This window comes from Serinus canaria, chromosome 2, assembly GCF_022539315.1.
Source record: "Serinus canaria isolate serCan28SL12 chromosome 2, serCan2020, whole genome shotgun sequence".
NCBI lineage: Eukaryota > Metazoa > Chordata > Aves > Passeriformes > Fringillidae > Serinus > Serinus canaria.
Window position 1 is genome coordinate 26106827 of NC_066315.1, and position 27568 is coordinate 26134394.

Genomic DNA, 27568 nt, shown 5'->3' on the forward strand with positions numbered 1-27568 from the left:
GAGGCTGTCTGGAGGGGCAGGATGACAGTATGATTCCTCGCAGGCTGCACACTTCTGTTCAAAGCTGTGACATGAGCATTCTGCATGTCTAGCAGAGTGATGGTGCTGGAAGCATATGGAGGTGTCCATCTTCCAGGTGTTTGGAGCAGAAATGGCTATGGGGGAGGGCTCTGATTCAGCTCTTTCAAAGAGTACTCATTACCTTCCCCATTCTTTCCCTGCTCCCCTTTTATTATAGTGTTCCAAACTCAGACCCCAAAATTAAAACGGTATTTTACAGCTTGATACTGAAGCCTCAGATCACAGATATTAGTTGCCCCTTTGTGCTCTGAGAGGACGATTTGACAGGACAACTGAAGTCTTCCTTTTCTTTCTCCTTTTCCTCTCTGTTCATCTTACTGTCTTGCTTCTTGCTTTGGCTTTGGGAAGTGATAAATCTGAGGTTTGCTATTGAGCTTGGGCATCTGGTAAGGCTGCTCTGTGCTGCTGTTATCGTCCCCTTCACCCTGTCCCAATGTCACACTAGTAATAATATCGTTTAGGGGATAGAAGAGTGCATGAAAAACATCCATAGGATTCTCTGCTAAGTAGAAGCAAAAACAGGTCGGTGAGACCTTTCCATTTGTATGACAGTTGGCAGGATAAGCCACAGCACCCGACAGGGGTGAGCTTTCCAGCTTCACTCCGAGGGGCTGTCCAGCTACAGGTTCCTGCTAGCGTGGGAGAAGCAACCCTTCCATCCTGGAGTCCGGCTCCCGCAGCCGTCACCCATCTGGGCTCCGCGATCCTGCCACCTCCGTGCCTGGCTGGCGGGCGCGCGCTGACTTCCCAGGCGGAGCAGTACTGTCGATGCACGGGACACCGCAGAGGGAGATGGAAAAACTAAAATGAAAGGAAGGAAAGAAGAAGAAGATGCTCTGCCATGCTCCTTTAAGGCAGACTGCCGACTCCCGCGGGCAGGCGGAGAGGGAAAGGGCTGTGCCCAGGCAGCAGTGCGGGCAGCAGGGAGGGCAGGGAGGGCAGCGCCAGCTCCCTGGCAGAGGCAGGCAGCAGGGCGGATAGGACAGGCAGCACGGGCTGGGCAGAACACACGGCAGGCAGCAGGGACAGGGCAGGCAGCAGGGACAGGGCAGGACACACGGCAGGCAGCAGGGACACGGCAGGCAGCAGGGACAGGGCAGGCAGCAGGGACAGGGCAGGGCACACGGCAGACAGCAGCGCGGGCAGGGTGGGCAGGGCGGGCAGCGCAAGGCAGCTCGCACCGCCCGGGGAGGGCTCTAATTCATCACCCCGTTCAGAGGAGAGGATGGGACGCCGCTAAACTCCCCTTCCTCCCTCCTCCCTTCCCCCCTCGCCAAGCAAGCCCCCCCCTCCTCCCCCCTCCGCTGCTCTTTCTCTTTCCCCAAGCAGTGAGCCTCGGACAGTGCTCGGCTCCAGCGCTTTATTTTAAGATGATCGGCCAAGGTCTTTGCAGATAGATTTTATCTGAAGTTAAATAGCAGGCGCTCGCCGCTCACTCGCCAATAAGTCATTTTTAATAGAGACAAATCGCTCTGGACGCCCCGGAGCGCCGGTGCCGCCGCTCCTGCCCGCGCCCCCAGCCGAAGGCGAGCGGGCAGCCCGGGCAGCTCCCTCCTCCCGTAAGTGTCCTGCTCGGCGGATCCAGAGGGCGGCCGTGTGCGGAGAAGGGTAGGCAAGGGGGGGAGAGCCTGCCAGCCGCCCCGCCGCCCTGACAGTGCCTGCGCTGGATGCACAGCGGCCGCGGGACACCTCGGCGCGGAGCGCGGCGAGGAGATGCGCAGGGGTGGCGGGCTGCGCCGCGGCACTCAGCCCCTCTAGGCTCGCCCATGGAGCGTCCCGCGGAGCCCCGTCCGCCGTCGGATCCCCCACGCCGTACGTATCCCCAGCGCGGCCCCCCCGCAGCGGCGGGGCTGTCAGCGGGCCGCGGGGGCGGAGAAGGGCTGGGGCCGGGAGTGGGGGTCCTCGCCCGTCGGGGGGCCCCGGGGCGCGGTCCCGGCCCGGGGCAAGGCACGGCGCGCCTTTGGGAGCGGCAGAGGGAGGTGGGCGCTTGCAGGGGTAAGCAGATCCTGCTCGGGCGTCCCGAAGGCAAAGCTCTCTGCCTCGGCTTTAAGCGCCCAGAAGCATCCGGAGCCACGACCCCAGCATCTGCTGTCGTCTTCTCCCCGCTCCGGCGCCGCTCCGCTCCCTAGCTCGCTGCCGGGGCTCCGCAGCCAACCGGCGGGCGGCTGTCGCCCAGTCCCCGCCGAGGGCACGCAGACAGGCAGGACTGGCAGTGGCACCCCCGGGCCGTCCCAGCCTACACCACGGGCTCGCCCGCCCAGTAAAAGGACTGAGCGCCGGGGAGCGCTGCCTATAGGCGGTCTGCCGCCACCTCGGACCGTGCGATCACTTTGCTTTGACGATGGATTAACTCGATTTTAATCGTTTTTTTGTTTCGCCCACCCCCATTCACACACCTCATCTCCTCTTTCTCTCCGCCGCCGCTCCCCCGCGCCCCCCCTTTCCCTATACACCTCTCTTCCCCCCTTGTGCTGAGCCTAACCTTGTCTTGTGGTCATGGGATCTATAATTTCGTTTTTGTCTAGGCTGGTGAGAGCTCTGCTTATTCTGTAAAGTGATGTCAGGTGGATCTATGTTCTGGAAGAAACAAAGAGGCAGCGAAAGCAGCGCGGGGGAAGTTTGAGCGGCGAGGATGCAGGCTGTGTACTGGTACGCGGTCCTTCTGCTGCAGCCCACTCTCTACCTGGTGAGTGTCCCCGGCCTCTCTCACGGGCCGAGCATGGGGAAGCTCGTCGGGGAGGAGGGAGCCAGCCTGGAGGAGAACGAGCAAACTCACGGCAACTACGTGCACCCCGCAGCCACCCCTGCCCCGTCCTCCCAGGGCGGTGCGGATCCCGGCCGGGAAATCTCGGCGGGGCGCTAGGAGTGGGGGCGCAGACCTGTAACTTCTCCGCGGGGAAGGGGTGCTCCGCTGGGCCAGAGCAGGGTTGGGGTCTCCTGGGCCGCGTCCCCCGGTGCTGCCTCCCGGACCGGTCTCTGGGTGTCTGCGCGGGCACCAGAGCACGGCCGCGGGGGCGCCTGGCCAGGTTGTGGGATGGAGGCAACTTCCTGCCCTCTGCTCCCTCCTGAGGGTGGGAGCCCCTCCGGAAGGGAACCCCCGCGGTGTGCCACTACGGGCGGTGTGCCACTACGGGCGGTGCAGCACAGGCGGGCGGGCACTCGGCGGCGAGCACAGCTGGTATTTTCCGCGAGAAGTGTCATTGACTTTCGTAGCAATTCTCCTTTAAGATTACCGCGGGAACACGAGAAAACATCGGCGTTATCTCCTTTCACACACACACACACACTTTATTCCCGCTACGATTGCAAGGAACAAAAACCAGGCAGACTGCCCCTTTGCAGTCCGCATCCTCTCTCGCTTGTGATGCGTTAAGCAGGCAAACGCTTGGCGGCAGCTCATCCCCGTGGCTACGGGGGAGGGAAAAGACCTTTTTCCAGGAGCGTTGCCGAGAGAAGCACACCGGCGCCGGTGCTGGGGGTGGTGACGGCGACGGCCCGGCTCCGGCTCTCTGGCTCCGGCTCCGGCTCCCTGGCTCCCCGGGCTCCCCGGGCTCCCCGGGCTCCGGGCGCTGCCCGCGCCGCCGCTCCCTGCGCTGTGGCGGCCGCGCCGCCCGGGGGCGCTGCGGGGCAGCGCGCGCGGCCCCGCGCGGGGCAGCCAATGGGGCGCGGGCCCGGCGCGGGCGGGGCGCGAGGCGCAGGCGGGGCCGCGCGCGCTCCAACCGCGCCCGCGCAGCCCCCGCCGCGCCCGGCCCGGCCCGGCCCAATCCCGGCCCGGTCCGGCACCTCCCGGTCCTTCCCGTGCCCGCCCGACGTGGCTCCAACATCGGGGGTCCTGCCCTCGCCGGGCGGTGCCACGTCTGCCGCGGGCGTCTCTCCTCCCTGCGAATTTTATAGCTGGGGTGGGGGGTGGAGGGGTGGGGGGAAATGGGGAGAAAAATGCGTGGCAAATAATCCATCAAAAAGCCGGAGCGAGATCGATACGTCGTGTTAAATTTTAAATGTGTTTGCTGGCAGTTAAACTGCTCTCGACTCATTACAACAACAGTGCTGGATTTATTCTAATGCGCTGCAGTCTGAACAACAAGCGCATTAATTCTCCTTTAATTGTAAACTGGGAGCATTTGAAAACCATTCAGTGTGCAAATTATGCTGATTCAATTACCGTTTAGTTACAGACTTCATTACCTGAATACTTTTTTTTTTCCTGAGGACTTGGCATTGCAGAGTGAAGGAGACGATTTTCAAGTTTCCCTCGAAACAATGCGAAATATGATACAGAAAAAAAATCTAGGGAATAAAAGACAAGCTAGGGGGAGGGAATGAGCCCTTCAGTTGGTCTGTGTCTTCTGCCAAAACACTCGGGGAGGTTCCAAAGGATTTCCCTAGAACGATTCTTCTTTCTAATTCGATACTTCCACGTTTATGCCAATCTCCCCCTATTCTCTGTGTTTCGGGAGTGACTCTGAAAGTTTGCATTAGGCCATCGCATGATAACAAACAGTTTATTAGCACCGAAGCATGAAGTTTTGATTAAAGCTTTACTGGGGCGCCACAAAGCAGCAAGGTGCAGCACTTTGTTGTGCCTACCCATATGGGCACGGCGCTCCGCGTGGACAAAAGCAGTTTCAATTGGGAATTATATTTTCAATGTTTAAACTGTTAGGAAGGGTAAATGAAATGGCAGCACAAACAGCTTCCTATCGAGTTTGTTAAAAAAAACCTTTTTGAAAGGGGTTAATAATATAGGTGAGAGGGAAAATAGCCTGTTTCCCCTTTGCCTGAATTAGGGGGTGTTCATGGAGAGTGAACAGCTGCAGTGAGGCTGGGCTGCCTTGAAGTCACTCATTTACAGATGCTGTCTGCCTTGTAATTTCTCTTCACTCAGCAAACCGCTGCTCTTTTTCTTTTTTTTTTTTTTTAATTCTTTTTTCCCCCACCCCCGTTAAACTTCTTTGTAAGAAATCTTAAGGAAAAAAAAAAGTGCTTTTGTTTTTCTTCCCCTTTTAATAGGGCCATATGCTATTCAGCCTTATTGCCTGAAATGTATAGAGATCGTGGCCGATCTGAATGAGTAGGACTTTTGCTGGGGTAGAGATGATTCACCATATTATGTTTATTGAACAGAATATTAGTTGTGCATTGTGAGGTGCATTCATTTTCTCCTTGTTTTGAGCTGTGCAGTGTATTGAAAATGTTATATTTGATTTGCAATGGTAGTGCATTTCCTTTGGCCTAAATAGGTAACTTAGTACTTATTTGGCAGAATTAGGAGTTAACCTTTCAAGTCTTGCTCTTGTTTTCTCTCTCTACTTTTAGAAAGCTGCAGAAGGTATTCAAACACCTTATACTAGGTCCACGACACTCCACATCACTGCTGTTCTTTCAAAAGCATCTTAGTCTGATTCTAATGGATGATGTTTCCTTAACTAACAGCGCTGTGCTGAGCTCAGAATCGTCAGTGAGGAAGAACGTAAAGAATAAAGAAAAAAAACCCAAAATAACATCCGGAGATCGCAGACTCTCATAGAATTGAGTTCTGATTATAAGGACGCTGGGATTTTACACCATTCCTTTAAGGGAAACCTTCTCATTGTACCTCCTGCCTAGCTGCCGGTGAACTTCCAGTCCGACACCACAGGACAATATAAGGCCAGGCTGTTTCTTTTCATTTCTTCCTTATATTTTTCCCCCCTTTGTGCAACCAGCAAGCTGTAGAAGTGGACACAGAACGCGTGGGCTGTTAGGAAGGACGGCAAGGATCCTGAGTATTATTTCTCAGAGGGACAGGTCAGGCAAGCCCTCGAAGGAGGAGGCAGGTTGTTTTCGTGCCTGCAGCTGCCGAGCCGCTCCGTGCGGCGGGCCCCGGCGGGCTGTGGCCGGCAGCTCCCGGCGCTCGCCCTGTCCGGTCCCGTCCCGGCGCTCCCGGGCCCCGCGCAGCCCCGGCCGCGGCGGGCGAAGGGCTCGCTCCCGGCGGGATTTCACCCCGTCACGGTCACAGGTCGGCTCCCGCCCGCTCTGGGGAGACCTTCCCGCACCGCACAAGCACGGAGTGGGCACCTCTTTTACCGGGATCATCCCGGCTCGAAGAGACTTCGCCACATTACTTAGGTGCTCCTACACCGGAGCAGCGGGTCCGGAACTAAAATCAGTGGGAATTTAGCGTGGCATGCTGCTAGGGTAAGGATCCCTCCCCCACTTCATCCCCCGCCCGGCTTGTCGTCTTCCAGCAAAGTGTTTATTCGCCGGTGGGTTTAATTAGGATACGCACCGGAGCTCGGTAACAGAGTGCTTCAACTCTGTGCAGAACTTAAGCAGGGCAAGAGCAAAAGGAGGGGTGGGTTTGCACCCCGCGGCGAAGGCGGTTTCGCGGGGGGAGCTTTCCTGCGCTGCGCTTTGCCAGAGGAGTAGAACTGCGGGGCTCACGGGGCACCTTGGCAGAGGTGCTTTGGAAACAGCCCGCTAACCTTCCCCCCGTGCCGGGCTGGGATTTTAAGGTCTGTTTCACACCGTCACTGTAGCTTGGAGGCCTTCTGACAGCCGAGAGGAGCTTCCCTGCAAAATTGTTGTGAATAACAGAGGTTTAAAATTGTCCTCGGCGATGGCACACTTGGTAGAGTATTTGCTGAGGGGGTAAACAGGGGGTTAGCGGCTCCAGAGTTTGTGTACATTTAATTTCGCTGCGTGTCTCGCTGTTTGCGGTCATTTCACACCGGTTAATGAAAGCTGTGGTGAACGTGAGGAAATATCACGTGCCGGCGAAGATAAGTTGATTTTTTTTCTTCCTTCTTTTTCAAGATTGTTGCTGATTGTGTCCTACTTTGTCACTGAAGGAAAAAAAAGCCCAGCAAACAAACCCACACCTCTATAGGCAGAAAACAAAAGAGACAGGAGGCATTGTCCTATCGTAATCACCACCCACAGTCTTTTCTCAGAGGCATTTGGTGGTGAATGCATTCGGGTATTGCTTTTTTCCTCCCAAATAAGCGATTTCTTTCTATTTTCAAATTGACGTCGAAGGCAGGGAGGGCGGGGGAGAGCGCTTGGGCAGCAGGGACAGTAGTGGCTTTTTGTGCGGGGGGAGTTTACGTAGCCTTGAGAAGCTCCTGTTCCCTCTTTCTAAACGAGTTTGAGAGACGCTGCAGCCGTGGTGTAAGGGGAAAAAAATTACCCTTTCGGAAGGTAAGACACGGGAATAACAACGGGACCCCGACCTCATGTAGGTGAAACAAACTTATCTGCGCTCTTTGATTCTTCTTCTTTTTTTTTTTTTTTCCCAAGATGAGGATAGTGTATTCTTTTCCAGGCTTCCTTGCTTTCTAACCACCAGAGACCTGTGCTAGTTTTAGAAGGGGTTTCCCTGACCTGAACTTTCTTTTTCCTGATGTTTAGTACACACTATTTTAATTTAGTATATACTTGGAGAAAGCAATCTGGAATAGATTTCACCTTCTGGGGAGGTACCTGAATGTAATCCAATATCCCTGCCTCTCTTCAACTAGCCAAATCTTCCAAGTCGGTACGATACCTAGAGGTATCCATTTTAACCTCTTTAATATTTCCCTGCATCTCTAAACCGCCATTTTAATTAACAAAAAATCCATTTCCTAATCGTCTTGGAAAGTGCGGTGAAGCAGGTTAAGAAACCAATTGCTCGGAATAGCCAGCACTTGGATAAAATGAATGTGTGAGCCATCCTAGCCTCCCTAGGATTGGCTTCTGTTCTCCCGACTGGATTTGGGTGAAGTTTTAATGTGATTTAGCAGATAGTTTAACACCCAGCTCGCTCTTCTTGTAAGTCAGCATTAAACCACCTCCTGGGTGCTTTGTAAATACAGCTTTAGCATTTTTTCATGCAGCAGATTGACATGTTGACGATTCTGCTTTAAGGAATGTGACAATAAAATGGAAAACCAAAGGCTGGCAAGCACTTCATCAAGGATAAAAAGGTTCTGCTGTAAGGATGTCACTCAATTTATTGTGAAAGTCGAATGAATTACGTTTAATGAAAGTGCTCCCCAGATGAATATTACCAGCAATTTCCTGAGTTGGCTCTGTCAGATTGATATGAGGAAATGCCAACCCATATCAAAAAAGATCTCCAATCTCAATTACTATGCAAGCTTTCGAAGAGCTCCTTTTTATTGATATGATATATATTGGCGAGTTCTCAATGCTGTGCAAACTGCTCTCTGTTTAACAGGACAGTACATTTCCCAGTTTATTGTTTAACACTACGTTTTTTAGGCTGTTGTATAAACTTCTGCCAGTGCCCTTTTTCTTTTTTCAGAGGGGAAACTGCCTCTCATCCTCTTTCCCTTTCTATGACCCAGAGATCAAAGTTGTGTGGCTGGCAGACAGTGGGGCTACGTTCATTGCAGGAAGTTTGTTCAGCCTGGATGGACAAAGCCGAAGGTCAAGACAAATAGCTCGGCTGAGACAATGGCACTGGATCCCCTAATTTTCAGTGCATTTCTAGGCAACAATCCAGATCACGGTAATATTTGTTAAAACTAGCTGTCCCAATATTCCCACCCTTTCTTTCTCATTCCTCTAGGGCTTCTAGGGGCAAATTAGGAATTCAGTGAGCCCTCGAAGGGAGAGAAAATCTCTCTTGTCACCTCATCTACATAAGAATTGACTTTTCGAGAGGCTTTTCTGGTCTATTTTAACTACTGTGACGCCGGTCGTTATTTAAGAATACAGCTTCTTTTCCCATAATCCGTCTTGCTGGGCTTGACTGTGATTGATTCAGTCAGATTTCTTCTATGGCTTTGCCATACTCTTTCAATTTTTTTTTGTATCAAAGCAGAGAGACGGTATTGAAGGACAACAGGGAGGCTCTCAAAACTCTACAGTAGGATGGGGACATGGTTCCTTTCACATGTGGGGCAGCACTCCTTGCATGAAGCATTAATGAGGAAGCAGAAAGAGCTTGTCCTTAGCACATATCGGGTTAGTCTGGCTTCCTATTTCCCTTTCGTTGCTGGATCCACGTCTGAAACTTTCTTCAGAGTATGATTAGTCTATGTGCTATTTATTTATTTGTTTGTTTGTTTGTTTTAAAAAGTGTGTTTTTCCCCCCTCTATCAGAGATGTTGGGTGTTTCGAGCTGCGGATGGCGAGTGCAGGTGCTGCAGGGAGAGCGGGCAAGCTCTGGCAGTGGGGCCGAGAGAGGGCGGACGCTGAGTGTCCCGCTGGGCAGCGGGCCGGGGCTGGCACTGCCCCCTCTCCGGGCCGGCAGCGCCGTGCGGCAGAACCCTGAAGAGAGCCGGGCCGGAGCAGCGCCCTGGAGAGCTCCCTGGCCGGAGCAGCACCCTGGAGAGCTCCCGGGCCGGGGCAGCACCCTGGAGAGCTCCCGGGCCGGGGCAGCACCCTGGAGAGCTCCCGGGCCGGGGCAGCACCCTGGAGAGCTCCCGGGCCGGGGCAGCACCCTGGAGAGCGCCCGGGCCAGGGCAGCACCCTGGAGAGCGCCCGGGCCGGGGCAGCACCCTGGAGAGCGCCCGGGCCGGCCCCAGCCCCGGCCGGCAAGGCCGGCCACTGGCTCACAGGCGCCCCGTCGCGGGCTACTCAAGGTTTTGGGCTGCTGCTGCTTAGACCTCATCCTCATCACGCTCTGGACTTGGGGCTTGGCGCTCTGTGCCAGTTTTCCTGAAGGAAGAAGGAGAGGGGTGGACCAGCAGATGGATGTAATTGTTTACTGTTGCTGCTGACTGTCTTTCGCTCAGTGGCGAAATGGTAGCTTTGTTTTCTGAGGAAGAGCTGGTTAGAGGGACAATACATGAGTATGCAGTGGAGCAGGGGTGGTAGAATGAATCTGGGGATAGGAAAGCTGTTCTGAGATGCTCAGGTTTGTTTCATTTCATCCCAGGACCATGGCATCCTCTCCTTTTGGAGAGACACCAGAGGTATCCAAAAGCACTGCAGTAAAAAATGAGGTCTGAGACATGGCTGACACCGAGACAGGAGAACAGGGAGTTATTAATTAACAACGACTTTTTTAATTCTATGGGTCGGGGCAGGAGTGCCTCTCAGACACAGATGATGTCATTTTTGGGGGTAGTGTCACTCTGAGGCACCTGCTCTGGAGGAGCAGCCAGATTTTGCTGCCTTCAATTGATTGCTTGTGTCCTGGCAGACAGTGCTCAGGGTATCTCCCAGCCCTCCACTTGCTTTCACGAGGAGATAATCACAGGCAACTGCCTCCACCCCTGTAAATCCCACTTACTATCAACAGAGCTATCCTCTAGAGCTCTACTGCCTCAAAAGCACTTGTCAATGAAACAGTGACTTTTGGCAAGGCAGGTGTAAGTGAATGACTGATGAAGAGTCCTTCAATAAAGGAATGTGATGGGAATTGACCTGGCTGAGAGGTAAAATAACCCACAATCTCCACCAGCCTTGCAGATGAAACCATAAGCCATTTATTCCTGATCCATATTCTCCCATGAATACCAGTAGTGATTGTGATGCTTTTGCTGGATGTGAACATTCTCCAGTCCCTTTTGATTACACCATATCCCTGTGCATGGTGTCTCACAACTGCATTGTCTGCTGCAGAAATACTGCTTTTATCTTCCAAATGCCACCCTCATTAATGTCAATGTCTCACCGTCCAGCCGGTGACAAATGTCTCAGGGATGTTCATCTGCCTTGCACACTGCATCATCTCTCCTGCTGCCTTGTCTTTTCCTCTCTGAGGGGAGATTTAGCAATATTTTCTTCCTTGCCCCTGTATCTGCTCAAAAAAAATTCTATCCCCTAGTTGGTCTCTGTCCTGTCCCTTCACAAGTTAGTTTTGCCAGTGTCCTGTGGGTTATCTATCACCTCTCCTGTTAATCTGTTTGATCACTTTGATGACAGGCTTACCCGTGCATGCAAAGATGATCTACTCTTTCCAAATATGTAGGCTGTTGAAGGGGGAGAAATTAGGTCTAACAAATGATTATGATATTAGTGCCCTCTTTTCCTCAAATTTCATATTCTAACCCAGTTTTGACACAAAAAACCAAAAGAACAAAGATCCTGGTTGTTTCTTTGTATGGGTAACCTGGTTATTGTGTGCACAAGAGCACTTGTGAATGCTCTTTTTTTGATGGGCTTTTGAAAACTGATAAGTCAAATATTTCTATGTTATTTCTTTGCATTTTTACTTAAAATTTGGTGACATCTGTGCAGCAGACTTGTTTTAGGAGATGTCTAGAAGCTTGTTTAGAGCTGACAGCCAAAATAATAGTAGGAAAGAAGTGATCTAATAACCTCAGTTTTTGGAAAAACATGTAATTAAATTATTATGTGTATATATATATATATATATATATATATATATATATAATTACAGTAATATATGAGACATTGGAACTATATTTACTTATTTGGAAATAAAAGTAGAGAGTCACTTAAATCTAATCAGTACAGTATCCTCAGCTGAAAATTAAAAGGTGCTTCTTACCTTCCTAGTTGGAACATGTTTTGAAATAACGGGAGTAGCATTACCAATGATTAGTGACCAGTGTTTTATGATTCTCTTTCCCCTTCCCATGCCCTATGTCAGCCTTGCATTATGTGTGAGTTAACTTTCAGCCAGCACAATATTTCCTGCACTTGTTTTAGCTGTGCATGTGAGACACTGACTAAAAGTAAAAATAGAAAAGGAGAAACATTCTGGCTGCGTATTGAAAACACTATGGACAAACAAAGACTCCCCTGCAGCAGATCCTATGCCCTGATCCTGCAGTGTAATACAAGAGAGGATTCCATGTAAATCAATGGTTTGTTTACTTGTGTGAGGAGGACAGATTCTGCTTATGTTGAAGATTAAGTAGACCATTTCTGTTTCTGAGAATTGCTTGTCACTATTCAGATACCACTTTGAATTGAAAGTGTAATTGCCAGCTCTTAAAAAATTTTAGCTAATGGAATTTCTGTTATGGGTAGTTCAGACCACCTGTACCATAATATTTATCTGCAGAGTCATTTTTATAAGTTATTCTTGATTGAACTTTAGAAAAACTCCTTCTGCTAGGCTATTTTGTCAAGAAATGTTGTCAGAGGCCTTCAGGTATATAAAACTGCTTATATAAAATTAATGGACTGCTTTTTATATTTATATTCTCATGCATAGCATTTGAGGTCTTGCAAAAGAAGAGACAGACTTAAAATAGGAATAGTGATAAAACTGTGTCCTCATGGTTATTGCACTGTCAATAACAGCGTTGTAAAATATTGGTGTGCTTAAAATAAGAATGTTAGTTTGTAATTTGACTCTAATTTAGACTAATTTCTGCTGTCACTTACTGCAACTACTCTGTGTTACATATAGAGATTTTTCTTAATATTTATGAGGGGAATGCTTTGCACCTTGAGAAGATTTTGTAAGAAATATTGGTAGGTAAAACATAGTAATAATACTGTAGCTCTGTGGAGGACAATTGCTGAGTGAACAGATCTCTAAGGATCAGGAAGATAAGAGAGACTACAGAAATGTGACATAAGAGATGTGCATAATAAATAGTACGTGAAAACCTTCACCATTTAAAAAGACAGGGTCTATCCTGCTGCCTTCATCTCCAATGGATATTACTTGGCAATGTCCACATTTTAGATTCCTGCTTGTTTCTTCTTCCTTCTTCCACAAACCATCACATTTGCTTTAGCTGACTTGCTTGTAGCATGGCAGTGTAGTACGTGTTGCAAGCAGAGGGAAGTGCACTAATACCTTCAGTGGAATCACATCTGGGAGTGGTCACTCAGAGGGGGTAAAAAATGATATTATCTGGTCCTTGACAAGACTGTGGCATGTGTGAATCATCATCTATCTCTTTAGCTTCTGTCTGTGCTGACTCAGTGGGCCCTCTTGCTGTGTGTCTCCTTCCTCTATGAGCAGCTCTGCTCTTTGTGCTAGCACAAGTCATTGCTGTAAGGTACCACCCCACAGGATTACAAATGTACTGGAATATAGCTTGTGTTTGGCTCTTGGGTGTGCTGAATATTTGCTAGCTAGAGCAGACTGTGAGTCTTGGAAAAGTTATTGTATGGATTAGCAGATTGTAATTATATGGTTCAGTCTTCCAGTGTAACACAACTCAAATGAATATGGAAATGTATGACTAAGTACATTAGAGGAGGTGCTGTTTTTGTTCTCCACAATTTATAGGATATTCCAAAATTGCAGTGTTGTAGCAGACACTTCAGAGTGAAGGCCAATAGCTTGCAACTACTTTTTACAAGCAAAACACAATCTCAACTGAAGTCAGAACACTTGTCACATATGCTTCAGTGCTTTACTGAGCTAGGAGAAAGTGAATGCAGTATGGTTTTTGTATTTCTTTTTTTGGGATATAAAACTTCTTCCATGGAGGAAAAGATAACACATCCATGTCTTCAAAAATATTACAGAGTAATGTTTCTGCCAAAAATATTACAGAGTAATGTTTCTGCCAAAATCATTGAATTTACCTCTAGACTACTTAGAATCTACTACAATATTTTTCTATAACCAAGTAGTACACTTGATAGTATCCCTTATCCTAAAAATGTTGTCTTTATTATTATTGGATAATAATTAATGACAAAAAATCCTATAATTATGCGATAATAATTATTTTTGGATTAATTTAAATTTTTTGAGTCATGATTTGTGACTCATTCTGACTACTGCTCTGAAGACAGCTTCTGAAGAAATAGTCTACAGAAATACCTTTATCTATGAAATTAAACAAAAGTTAGGATTTTCAAATAGATAATTGAATGCTTCAAAAACATATTTACAGGAAGAAAAAAAAAGACACATTAGAAAGCACCCTTACTACTTTCTAGAACTACAAAGAGATGCAAGTGGTGGCATGTCCCAGAAAGCCATGTGTGGCCATTTTGCAGAACTATATTTGAGGTCTAAAGTTGAAGTCTAACAGCATTATTGATGTACATGCTTTGCAGACCACTGCAGATTCTTTTTTTTTTTTTTTTTTTTTAAGAAGAAAAATGCACTGGAACAATGACCATGTAAAGCAAAAAATGTAGCTTTATTTATTCTTCCACAAGAAACTTACATGTTGATTCAAAACTACTCAGGCTCACAAGAACTTTGCCATTGATTTCTTTGGCTGTAAAATGGGGTCTTTAGCTTGATAAGTATTTCCATTTTTGTAAGGTGACTGGGAAAGATATTTCATTCCATTTTAGCTTGATTTTCTTTGTGAGAACTGGCTATTGATATCTCACACAGGAAAGAAGTAGTGAGCGTTTTTAATGACCGTGAATGAATATGTATGTCTGGGTATGTGGCATTCATAGCCTCTGGTCTGGGCAACTTAGTCTTCTGTGAAGTCAAAAAGAGCTGAGCAGGTTCTATACGCTTATTTCTAACATTGTTTCTGTCATTGTTTCATTCTTCAGTAAATTTACCCAGAAGAATGTCATCCTTTCTTTGGCCTGCCACAGGACCTTTCCTGTAGATCCCAGTCCTTTTGTTCTCTGGCAGAATGGCTCCATGGCTGCAGTACTCCTTCACCTAGAGTAATGTCTGCATGGTTTGTCCCTAAACTCTGATGTTTTACTTTATCCAAGCAGCACAGTGTTAGTCATCTACGCCTGGCACAAGAACAAACCTGTGCTGCCAGCTGCTACAGGTGGATGATTTGCTTTAGCTCAACAGGTGGAGCTGTGACTTCATTAGCCTCTTGATTCAAGCTAAAATTCATCTCCCTGGGCAGGTCCCTGACTCAGTTTTGCTCGGGTGTTTTACACTCTCTAAATTTGTACCTACATTTCCATTGCTGATGGAAAGTTTTTAACCTCTTGACCTATAAAAAATTTCAGGTAATGAGAGGCAGATATGCTTGTGTATTCATCAAGAACAGTTGTGAACAGAATGTGGTGGTTCTAGGGAGATTCTATAGGAGTTTTTTTTTTCACCTCAGCTTTGTGTAATAATGGAGAAATTAAATGGAGTCTAAGACGGTATTTCGTTTAGTCCTCTTTGAGCAAGGTCCACCTTGCGTGATTGATTTTTTTTGTGACCTGTCTTTTTGTTAGGTTCTCAAAGACTGTAGAGATGTTTGGAACAATTCTGTCTTCAATGTCTTCAGAGGAAACTAGTTCCAGTAAAGTTACACCAATAACATTTATAAAAACACAAAACTCATTGCTCATACATGCTAAAATTCTCATTTCATAGAATGCTTACAATGGGCCCTTTTTGGCCTTGATTTAGCTGGAGCTGATCAATTGGTGATTTGAGTGAATGAAGGATCATTCCGTGTTGGGAAAATATGTCACAGGACAACAAGGGAGTGGTTTGAAATAAGTTGGAATAGTAGTTGTAGGATCCATCTATAAAGGTTCTTGCTTCTCTAAAGATTTCAATTTTCTGTATTCTCATGGGGTTTTTTAAATTCATTTTTCAACATACCCCTGTGTAAACTTGTTTTGTCTGATGAATGTTTAGACAAAGGTTGTTTTCCTGTGAATTTGTGCATCCCTTGGTAAGTCAGTTCTTCAAATATGATACTAGATGTTCACTATTCATGTCAGAAGCGTTCCTGATACTGCACTTACAGTGGCAAAGTCAGTTAAGGGAACAAAGACAATACTAATGGAAGATTTCAAGTCACAGCATCTCCAGCAAAGAAATAATCATTGTGATTAGATGAAGCAAAGAGCTTCCAAGCAAATATTTTAGCTTTCCAGACTAAAATATGCTGGAAACATTCAGTGAATGCTTATGAATAAAATAAGCAGAAATCAAAATGGGGGAAGCTTTTTAATGAACAGAAGTATAGGGTAATGAATCAAATAAATTGTTTGCTATTAATAATGTGACCAGCTACAGTAAGATTCCAATAAATATGCCCAGTGGGGATGGAAAATCTACACAACTGAAATTACATTGATGAATTTATCCTAGTTTCCAATCCCTTCTGAGAATGTATTTAGGAAACAGAAGCTGTCATAAAGATATCCTGACAGAAAATGGTCTCAACTATGTATTTTTTTTTTAATTGAGATACTTCTCTTTGACAGTGAAAGTAATTTCAAGTAACTTAAGGATGCTAAATGCATTACTGCTTAGGCAGAGAATTCTTAGCAGAAATATCAGCATAAAAGTGACCTCTACTTTTGCTAGAAGACTCATTGGCAATCATAGGAAATGCATATTATTACCTCTCATGCCTGTAGAAACAGGAGGTTAATCTTTAATGGAATACTGTTGATTCTAAAATAGGAATGAGTCACTGTAGTTGAATAGAAATAAGTACAGTAATCAAAAGCAATCCCAGCACAAATTCCTTCTTAGAAATCAAAATAAAATCTCAAAAAACCCAGAATCTGAATAAAGATTCATCCTGTCCTAATTGCTTAGCTTTGATGTCTGTTTTTACAAGAGCCTGTCTCCATCTCTGAGCCTGGACCTCTCTTTCATTCTTGACTTCTTAAGAATTGTTTACATCTTGCATTGTTAGTGTCTGAGTCAATGTTACCCACAAACTCTGAGTTCTTTCACAGGCTTGGTTCAAGGCTGAACTTCTCACCTAGGGTTTTATTTTCCTCATACAATTTTACTGCCATTGAACACAGAAAGAAGCCTCTTTCAAATGTCCTGCAAAATGACTTGTGCAGAATGTTACTCTTACATGCAATAATTTTTATTTTTCATCTCTTGTATCACAACTTCTGGCTTTAATTGTTTAACTACTCTATATTACTCCATAATTAATTCACATCAACCATGCACTTAAGCTCTGTCTCATGAGAGTTTGAATATATTCTTTGGATGTTTTTCAGTGTGCATGTCCTTACTGATCAGTACCTTTTCCATGATTGGTATAAGTCAGACCTGACCATCCCAGGCTCAGCTATCAGCTGCATTCACACTTTCAAGCATCCTATTAGTCAGTTCTAATAAACTAACAACACATAGCAAAGCTTTGTTCCCAAAAAAATAACTGCACATTCAACTATCACTTACAACAGAGTCAGTATCAGCCGTGATAGACTTCTCAGTTGTTTAACTTAAATGCCACCACTTCAGCCTAAAATACCATAACTTCTCTAGTATTGATTCTGTTGACTCACATAAGCACATGAAAACAAAAAACCAAAACAAACAAAAACTAACCAACCAAAAAAACCAAACCAAGAAAACTCCCAAAAACCCCCAGAAACAAAAAGGGAATGCTGACCCTCAGGAAGCAGTTCTAGCTGGGTGTGTAACACCCTAGACTTAACAAAAGGTTTGACAGGGTCATAGGACTTTTCCACTCTCATTTTCTTTTTCTCTTGTTCATATTTTTTCTCATCATCACAGTGACTGAAGCTTCTTTTAGGGATTTAAGAGATTCAGTTTCTTTACTTCTTCAGGAAATGTGAATCCAAACCTTACAAATGGAGGTAATTACTTTAACCACTGCCTGATGGAATAATCTTGCTGGAATTTTCTTGATTTTGCTTGTTCAGTTTATTCTGCTTGGTTTAATACAGTCAGGGACTGCTTTAATCTGAAACAGGATCTCATTGTAGGTAGATTCTGAGACATTGGTGTAATTAAGTCTCTCTCTCTTGCTCTTTGGCCTCCTGTATTTGAGTTCACTGATAATGGAAGCACTTCAGATTTTGAGAACCCTATATCAGAAAAAAAGCTTTATTATCATGTGTAAGAAATTATTGAACCAGAAAGTTGAAGATATGCTGCCTTGCCAATTCTATTCATTGGACATACTAGCAACAGCAAAATAAGGTACCTAATTCTAGGAGCATTTATGCTTCAAAAATGTCAGAAAGTGTTTAAGTTAATTCCTTTTCTTTCTTTGGTTGCTTAGTTTGGGCAATTTAGTAGCTTTTATGAATGCTGCTTTCAGGAAACATTTCCCAACAGAAAGATGTGGGCAGCTATTTCGAGGTTATGAACTTTAACAGGTCCCTTGGACAAAGAGAGTAAGACTTTCACTGTGGTAATTATAGGCACCTTCTGGATCAAGCCTGAAAGGTCTTCCAAGGTTGCTAAGAGTAAGCATAGGCAGTCCTGAATTTTATCTGCTTGCTGAATCAAGCAAGGGCCTTGATTTCCTTTGTTTGATGATTTGTATCTATCATGCATGCATAAAAACTTGTAATGAATTATTGGATTGCAAGCTCTTTTCATGTCTATCTGCTTTTTCATTCTCAGTGCACCTGCAGGAAATGTCAGGAAAGGATAGGAGAACTTGGCTCCAGCATCCTATTTTGTTGGTCTAGGATATATAGAGCAAGGATTGAGGGGTGTTCTTGCTTGGTGCAACTAACTCTGTGGGCTGAAGAAAATAAACTCTGTTTTCTAGAGCTGATACCTGTATATGTCATTCTGTGAAAACAGCCCTGAGTGTTAAAACATGTAAAGAATACTAATGATTTTTAGCTGTAGAAACTGAGAGAGATGATTCTGGGAAGCAGTTAAGGCTTGATATTGAAAAGACCCAACAAACTAGCATGGCTTTGAGTGGGCATTTGAGGAGTCATAAAATTTATATGCCTGACAAAAAGGCCATTTTTTAAACACATTTTAAAGTTTTTTCCTTCTCCAGAAATGCAGCATTAGGACTTCTCAAAGAAAACTGTTTTTTTTTTTGTTTTTTTTTTTTTTTTTTCTCAAAGCCAGGGATATTTTCCTGTAGTCTTGTTCTCCAAGCTATTTTGTGTTAATCTTTCCACAAAGACTATATGAATACTCAGATAGATACCTTGCAGGGAAAAATTTTGTTCCAAGTAGTTGGAGTTCAAACTTATAAGCAACTGATAAAAGTGTCTTATTCCATGAAGTTTCAGGCAGCCTTAATCACAACCATTGCTACCAGAACCATCTATAATTTATAAACATATGTATCCTCCTAGGTGCTCTGTGTGACAGTACTTTGCAATATGGTGTTATTCTGTGAATAACTGTTGCCCTTTTTTTAATGCTGTACTTTGGGGTAGCTCCATGGTTAAACAGAATGGTTAGAAGAATGCAGTCATTGTTGATATTTATAATTTCTTTATAACACTACCCACCCTATGGTGCTTGCAAACAAGAATTTTAGTAATAACTTTTTCATCCTGAGGTTCTTAGAAAATGTAGAGGGAATACTGTGATGTAATGGATGGATTTTTAAACATACATTTTTTAAAAAATAGAAAGTGACAGGACCATTTGGTATACATACAAAAAAAATGCTGTTCTTTTAGTGTTTTAACATGCAGATTGTATCCAATTATACATAGCTTTAATTATTTCCTAAAGACTCTGTTCTAAAAGTATAGACATTATAGTGCTGTTGGCCCTGGAGGATGTGATATATTTCATTTTGAATAAGGCTTTTTCAAGCTGCCATCTCTTTATGGGTAGATCTTTTTATCTGCACAGATGAAACTATCTTGTTATAGTAGCTCAACCATAATTAATGAACTGTTTGTGCAAAACAGTTAAGGGAGAAAGAAACAGCCTCTCATTATTTCTTACTTTTACATCTTAAAATTGGGAGATTTTTTGACTGGCAAACAAAAATAGATCACCAGTACTACAAGGTCTGGGTGAAACGTACTGGTAGCAGGAATAAGAAAGTCTTCTTTCATTTCAGACTATATGTGCCCTTGGGGGATCTCAGTAATGCCTTGTGACAAAAAATTTAATGTTTCATTTTGTACTGGTACATCTTTCACCTTTATGTGGATTTAAAAATGTAAATAAAATTGCTTTCTGTCAATGGACTATGTGAAGGTCGTAGTCATATTCACCACAAGAATTCAAAGTGCCATTTGACCCATCATTGGTTCAGTAGATAACAATGCATTCCATTCCCTTCCAGTAATCTAATTTGTAAGCACTTTGTAGCCCAACATTTTATGCCTAGCTGCTAAAAAGTAAGAAATAAACCTTTAAGGACTTCATTGCAGATTTATTTACAGAATGTCTGTGTATCAAATGAGAAGATTTTGGAGTGCCAGGACATCTTATATTGCAGTCTTGTAACAAGATTGAATATTATAAAAGATAGTAGGAATGACTAGCAAAGGAGTTCAAGGGCTCTCTGATATATTCACTTTAAACTTTTATGTGCTTATCTCACACAATTTTCTCAGATCATCTTTGCAGCAGGCTTGGCATAAACTGCATTCTTCTAAAATTGAAAATGAATAAAAGCTACTGTGCATGCTGTTTAGAGGTGGGGATGGACAAACCCACAGTTTTAATAAAATAGAATTTTTCTAATTTTGACCATGCAAGGTCTAGGATAAGTGTGAAGTTTGTTTGCCACAATGCAGACTGCCTAAGTGCCCACAGACTTCTCTCTGGATATCTGGAACATTTCTTGGCCAGAGCTTCAGCCGGTATTAAGTCCGGATGGTTCCCCTGATCTGGCCATATGTGACTGTGCATACCTTCTGTTGTTGCTTCCTCTCTTGGCTAGCAGACATTTATTCTGAAAGTGTGTAAACTGCTAAGCTTTGAAAAAGAAACAAACCCTTAAATTCTTAATGCTGGCATGAGACTTTCCTACATGCAGCTTATTCTGCATTTGCTCAGGAGAAACAGTAGAATTTTTTTTCTCCAGAATGTGAGCAATACATTTTTTTAAAACATTTATGTGCTGCATTATTTAGAGCTTCATTAGAAATACCTGATATCTGTCTTAGGTAGGATCAGGACATTAGATTAAGTGAACTGATTTGGCCATAACTTCTTTTCTGTATCCTGTGGAACACACTGAATACACTCATACATGCATCAGTTGAGATTATCTCAACTGATTTGAAAGGAACCAGTAAAAACTACCCACTATTAGACTCTACAAACACTTTACAGCAACAGAATTTGATGGAACACAGTTCCCAGACTTCCCTTATATATCCATGGATCTCTAAAAAGATATGACTTGCAGTTTTAAGCATAGATACTGCGGATTAAATTTTTACAAATATATTCTTCGTTTTCTGTCGTGGGATTTCATAAAGGTTCTTTTGTTAGGAAGAGAAGGAGTTGTCCCAATGGCTGGTACTAGTGAACTAAGTACCTTTCCTGAAGTAGATGTTTGTAAAAAGTTATTGTGGAGAACAGACTTGGGGCTCTTATAACTGCATAGCCAGATGCAGTCAACTTAGGTGCTTGGCCAGGCTGTCTTTTGAGCTACAGGAGCAGGAAGAATTCCTAGTCCTGAGCACAGGCAGCTCAGTTAGGAAATCAGTGTTTGAGCAAAGAAAGAGCACCCTTCTCTTAGGTGAACTGTTAGCATGGGTGGGTAGCTGTGCACAAACATAATTGTCTTCATCTTGGAAATTACTCACATGCTGGCAAAGAAAATCTCTGTGTTTCACCATACAGATACATTGTTGAATTCTATCCTGAGCCTCAGCATAAATGAACAAGATGAATATTATGACTGAGGCACAGGAGTAAAGATTTGTCCTCCAGAAATTGCCTTGTTTTTCCTCCTGTTGCCTACTTTACTTAACCTTTGCTCACAAAGGTGTTTCTAGGCTAAATTTCTGGGCTAAAGTGATATGAGGTCAGTGTGTATTTGTAATATTCACAGCAAAACTCAGCTTGAAGTGAAAGCAAGCCTGGGAGTCTAAAGGAAATGGTTCTTTAGTTTATTAACCAAGAGAGAATATTTTTCAGAATGGATGTGTTTAAAAGAAGTCCCCTGTTAAGCTCAATGAGATCTAAGAATATGTGCTGACTATAACCAAGATTACTACATGTTTTGGAGAAGTAAAGCTTGAGGGTTTTCTGTTGATTTATTTTTCCTTTTACCTTTTTATGCAATCTTTTTTGAGGAAAAATACTAGCAGGAGAGAACCCTAGGGGTTATGAAATGTTATAAAAAGCAGCAAATGTGTGAAGCAAAGTATAATATTTGCCTGTACTATTTGCTGGGTGTAGTCTGATCTAAAGCCCATCAATGAAATAACTGGACATTTTTCTGCACTACCTCTAGAGAGGTTCAACGAAGTTATCCACAAAAAGATTTCAGAGCTTTTTAAAGTGTCCAAAACTCCCTACAAACAAAGACTTCAACTCCTCCCACTGCCCCCCTGAAAAAAAACCAAAAAAACCCAAAACCAACCAACCAACAAAAAAAAAGCAAAAAAAAAAAAAAAAAAAAAACAAAAAACCCCAACAAAACAAAAAACCAAAAAACAAACCCCAAGAAACAAACCAAGGAACCTAAAAATAGAAAGTTAAAAGTTAAATCAAAAGTGCAGAGGAGAGGAAGGTGCTACCTATCTTGGGCTAGTTTTAGATGCTCATCTCCAAACATCTCCATCACTTGTCTGGCTGACTGACCGCCAGGACTCTGGTGGGGAAGTTGGAGGTGCAAAGCAGTTCCCTGCAAGTCACACTAAGCACACACACTCTGTGGCAGCAGTAATGCTGGAAGCTCAGTGGGACATCACACTACAGCTCCAGTGCCTCTGTGGGAGGCAATTGTCCCATTTGTCATAAACAAGGACATTCGTATATAACCAGGAACAATTCATCAGTTGAGAACAATTAATGGTATGATAACTCAACACATTTAATCTTTAATTGAAGTTGCAGACCTTATGAAATAATAAAACTGGGAGGCAGAAATAGTATAAAATGTATCGATTTGCCAGTAATTGATTAAAAAAAAAATCAAAAAACACCCCACGAATCCTGCTCTCATTATGCCATCTCAGATTGATGTTTTGGGATATTATGTGCTTTTGCAACTAACTCATCTGTAATAAAAGGACATGAGCAGAGAAATATGACTCAGAAAAGGATTTAAAAACACCAAAAAAATCCAATACCTCAGAAATCTATTCATAGCTCATTGTCAATGAGAGAGGCCTTGCAGAAGAATGGTAAACAATCTCTTTTCTTGGTATTAGCAGAGCTGTGCAACAATCTTTAGAAGCCAAAATGTTTTGCTGTGTTTGACCTAAGGTGAATAGCTGGGCTGAGCTCCTTGCAAGATTTTACACATTACTTATGTGCTTTCTATCTTATTTTGAAGATAATAGCAGATAAACCAAAGGATATTTGCACTTTTCCATTGTATTGTTGCAAATAAATCCAGGCAGAGTTTTAGTGTTAGTAAATTCTTCACTACTGGAAAGGGAAATGAAAGGCGAATTACTTGATGCAACTTTATTTCTGATATGGAAACTCTGTTAGTGCCAGTCAAGTGAAACAACAAACCATATTCTAAACTCTGAATATGTAACACAGGTTGCAGGGAGACTCTTCACGTAGATAAATATTTGCTTCCATCTGCTGAATAGAGGCATATCACAGAGTCACAGTATTTGCTGAGTTGGAAGGGATCCACAAGGACCATCAAGTCCAACTCCTGCCCTGCACCAAGGACCATTCCCAAGAGTCAAGTGCCCAAGAGCATGGTCTAGATGCTTCTTGAACTCTGTCAGGCTTCATGCTGTGACCACTTCCTTGGGGGTTCCAGTGCCCAACCATCCTCTGGGTGAAAACCCCTTTTGTAATATCTAACCTAAACCTCTCCTGGCACAATTTCAGGCCATTGCTTCACTGGTCCTGTCACTGGTTGCCAAAGAGAATTCAGTGCCTGCCCTTCCTCTTCCCCTCATGAGGAAGTTGCAACTGCAATGAGGTCTCCCCTCAGTCTCTTCTTCTCCAGGCTGAACAGACCTCAGCACTCCTCAAGGAGTGCTTTTTCCTCAAGGCCTTTTAACATTCTTGTCTCACTGTTTTGGACACTGTCCAATAGTTTAATCTCATTTTTTTATATTGTGGCACCCAAAACTGCCCAGACCATTTGAGGTGAGGCTGCTCTAGTGCAGAGCAGAGTGGGACAATCCCCTCCCTTGCCCAGCTGGTGATGCTATGCCTGATGGCCCCCCAGGACACAGGTGGCCCTCCTGGCTGCCAGGGCACTGCTGAGTCAACTTGCCATCGATCAGGACCCCCAGATAACTTTCTGTGGCACGGTGTCCAGCCTCTCATTCCACAGTCTGTCCTTATATCCAGGGTTGCCCCATCCCAGGTGCATAATCTGGCACTTTCCCTTGTTAAACTTCATACAGTTGGTGATTGCCCTGTTCTGTAATTTGCAGCGCCTCCCTGCTTTCGAGGCATCTACACCTCCTCCCACGTTTGTGTTGTCTGTGAACTTTGTATCCCTTCCAGTCCTGTGCCTAAATGATTTATGAAGATGTTGAAGAGCACAAGGCAGAGGATGAAGCCCGGTGTAACCCCACTACCATTACATATTGGTGAAAGTAAAAGGTCTATTTAACTTGCTTTTTGGTCAGAGTTTTGTATAGCTATTAATTTTCTAATGTAATCTCTGGTGTATATTGCAAAATAGCTCAGTTCTGGAAAAAGAGGATTGTCCACTACTTGGAAGGAGATAATGAGAAGTAACCTTGGTTACACCACCCAGAGTCTCATCTGAGACTCTCTCATCTGGTGCAGCTCGAGCTTACCTTAATCTCACGGTTGTACAAGTGGTGTCTGGGGTTCTTGGTTAGGACAGAAAACAGGTCTTTCTGCTTTATGTGATTTTACTAGTGATGGTAGCCCAAATGTTGAGAAAAATGTGGCTCAGTTTTGCCTATCAGTTCTTGGAAACTCTTGACTCCTGGCATTTACAGTGGTGACCGGTGCAAGATGCATAAGCATTGATGGCATTACTTTGACTTCCCACTGTTACAACACAGGTCTGTGGCTGCTTCAGCTTGGTCCTGCCTCTTCCCACCTCACCTATCAACCAGTGGAACAAGTTCTAGCTTTATTTATACAGGTACCAGTACTGCCCATTGCCAGTCTGTGCCCATGCTTAAGCAAAATTCAGCCTGGAGTTCAGCTGTACTCTCCTGCTGTGAAGCCTGCCCAGCTCCCTCCACAGGGTTCCTCTGATCCTTTTCAAGGGCTTTCAGGAATACACAGACAAAGTGGTTTTATTTGGTACAGTAGGAGATGTGTAGGGATTGAATACATTCCATGTATGCAGATTTGTACAAAGTCCCATGTTATTCTGTTTGCTTTAGCATAAATACTCATGCAGGAGATAAAATGAGAGTGACATCTGGAAAAATACATGGCATACTTGGTCCAGCAGTTAAGTTTTCCTGTGTTATTAAGAAAATTCATTGTGATAATGGCTGCTACATCTCAGCTTCTGTGATTATCCCAGTCTCAGTTACTGCTTCACATCCTTTGAATCAGTATCCTGGGTTATGACCATTCTTCTGCCATCTGAAGGGATTAAAAAATCAAGATCATGATCTGTGAAAGATTACAGGTTATGCACATGTTTGGTTTGGCCTTGCTTCTGTCTTGTTTGAGGTTCTGCTCTCTCACCCTTTCTCCTGCTTGCTCTTCCTGGAGAACCATCTGTTACTATTCTATGCAGCTATATGTAGGTGCTTTGTGACACCTTAGAGTTTTCTTCTCTTTCACTGATGTATGAGGCAGGAGAGACCCTGTCCACAACTTAAGACATCCAAGAGGATCCTACCAAATCAGGTGGTTGCTCTCCTGGGCACAGGCATGTGAGAAAAGGCGTCTGTGAAGGTGTCTCAAGCACAGGCTGAGTCTCAGGTGTTGAGTGTTGGAAGAACATGGTGGATGAGTGCAAAGGCTGGTGAGGAAGGTTGTATATCTTAAAGAATATGTTTTCCTGTCTGTTTTTTATCAAGGATTTACTTCTTAGAAAGTGGACTGCCTTGTATTTTTTTAATCCAGGTTACTATGCAGGACTGCTTGGACAGGTGCTAATGAGTTTTGATTCAGAGATCTGCCAGAGAGGACAAAGTGTAGGCTCCTGTGAGTAAAGATCAATATTTATTAGGATCAAAGTTAAGTACAAAGAGGACACACATGAACACATATTGATAGATATAAATATATGTATGTGTATGTGACTATTAACTTGGTCTGCTTCTGGGGAAGTCCATACTAGCAGCTTTCAGTTTAGGACTTTGACAGCTGAGGTGTCGCTCCTCATCCAATTCAAATGTTTCAAAGCATTACAGGTTGTGCTAAAGACAGGGTCCTTTGTGAAAAGGGATGTACTTGCCTTCCAGATAAACCAAGAACACAGAAAAGCACTCAGGGTGCTGTTCCTTGAAGCAGGGCTGTCAGAATTCATTCTATATAAAGTGAGTAAAGTGTGGAGTGAGGGGAATGTAAATCTTTTGTCTTGAACAGCAACAAAGATTTTGGGAAGATTAAAAATGGTGTGACTTGTTGACATGTAACTAATCTGCTGTCTGTATGACTTGGGAAGAGAACCTTGGCCTTGGTTCTGTTCTCCCACTACCTTCCTACCTCCTCATGTGAACCCAAGAAAATTGCATCCAATGTTGTGTGTTTTGTCCTGTGTGCTGTATTTCTAAATCTTGGTGACCTCTGATGACTTGGAATCTTCTCAGTGGGGGAAGAATTCTCCAGTACATCGCAGCATGAGTTATATCCAGAAAAATTATGAAAGCAGGACTTAACAGCTTTGGAGTGCTCTGGCCTGGCTCCTTGGCAAAACAGGTACCTGTTTGATCCATGGCCCTTTTGGGCTGCCAGATACCATGTGCACATATACCCAGTGAAGGGCTGATAGACAAGTCCAGTCTTTGGTGTCCTTTTCCTTTGGCTATAAAATATTCAAAGATAGACTCTGGCAGGGGCAGTTAAGTTGTGGTTGGTCTCAGGGTGCAATTGTTAAAGATGTGGAGAATCCTGGGAGGACAGCTGAAGGCCTGAGGGCACGTCAGGATGTGGAGTTCGAGCTCAGAGTGTGGTCAGGAATGTGGATAGTTGCCACGGGACAACTACAGTATGGGTATCTCTTGGTGGGAGAAACCTAAGTGGGTGATAAAAATGGCATGGCGATGTTCTGAGGCTTAATTTTTGTACAGTCAGGGTGGCACTACAGAACATTAAAGTAATTACATAAAAATAATTCATTTTCATGTGGTCCCATTGACTGGAGAAGTTTAATACCCATTGTAAAGTGCATCTTACATTATTTCTTTTGACGAAACCCACACGAATACACTGATCCTTATCTATGAAATATTTCTGTGGGTTTTGACCAGGATTTGACCCTTGACTCATGGAAGTCCAATTAAGTAGGTAGGGATCTTTTGGTTATTGTTATTCACTGTTTTTCAATAATCATAATTTCTCAATGCCACCACTAAGCAGACCTTGTATTTTACTCTTCTACATTTGGTAAGGTTGAAAGAGCCCCATCTCACTCTTTTGAAAGTCAAAGGGAGATTACCACTAGGCAGTAAGCATGATAGATGCATAATTTGCAGTTGCATCCATTTTCTATCTGATCCACTATTCTGTCTGCTATTTAAAAACTAAATGAACAGGGAGATCAGAAACCTAAAGGAGTTAATACACCAGTCTCGGGTAAAGCTTTATCTGCCTACCAAGCTGCTATGGCTCTCAATAAAGTGAATCTTCTCCTTCTATGCACACAATTTTAAAAATTTGAAAGCCTTTGTAAGCCAAGCATTACAG

At 44.2% G+C, this 27568-nt stretch overlaps 2 protein-coding genes across 2 annotated transcripts in view; one reads left to right on the forward strand and one right to left on the reverse strand.

Moving 5' to 3' along the window:
• Positions 1 to 700: 700 nt before the first annotated feature.
• Positions 701 to 2579, reverse strand: LOC127059248 (collagen alpha-1(II) chain-like). Its single transcript, XM_050970994.1, has 4 exons — positions 2564 to 2579; positions 2159 to 2431; positions 1518 to 2039; positions 701 to 882 (listed from the first exon to the last, which is right to left on the reverse strand). The coding sequence occupies exons 1-4, from the start codon at positions 2577 to 2579 to the stop codon at positions 701 to 703; spliced, it is 993 nt and encodes a 330-aa protein (XP_050826951.1).
• NXPH1 (neurexophilin 1) overlaps positions 2569 to 27568 on the forward strand; it is a 138204-nt gene continuing 113204 nt past the window's right edge. Inside the window, exon 1 of the mRNA XM_018909458.3 lies at positions 2569 to 2767. Coding sequence (XP_018765003.1) covers positions 2714 to 2767 — 54 coding nt within the window. The 5' untranslated portion in view covers positions 2569 to 2713. The remainder of the gene's footprint in view (positions 2768 to 27568) is intronic.

Bases quoted from the DNA above. Each gene is read 5' to 3' on its own strand.
- LOC127059248 (XM_050970994.1), bottom strand. The intron at 2,040-2,158 runs GTCGTGGCTCCG...CCGCTCCCAAAG, and splicing joins AGACGACAGCAGATGCTGGG to GCGCGCCGTGCCTTGCCCCG. The intron at 883-1,517 runs GTGAGCGGCGAG...CTTTCATTTTAG, and splicing joins TAAAAATGACTTATTGGCGA to TTTTTCCATCTCCCTCTGCG.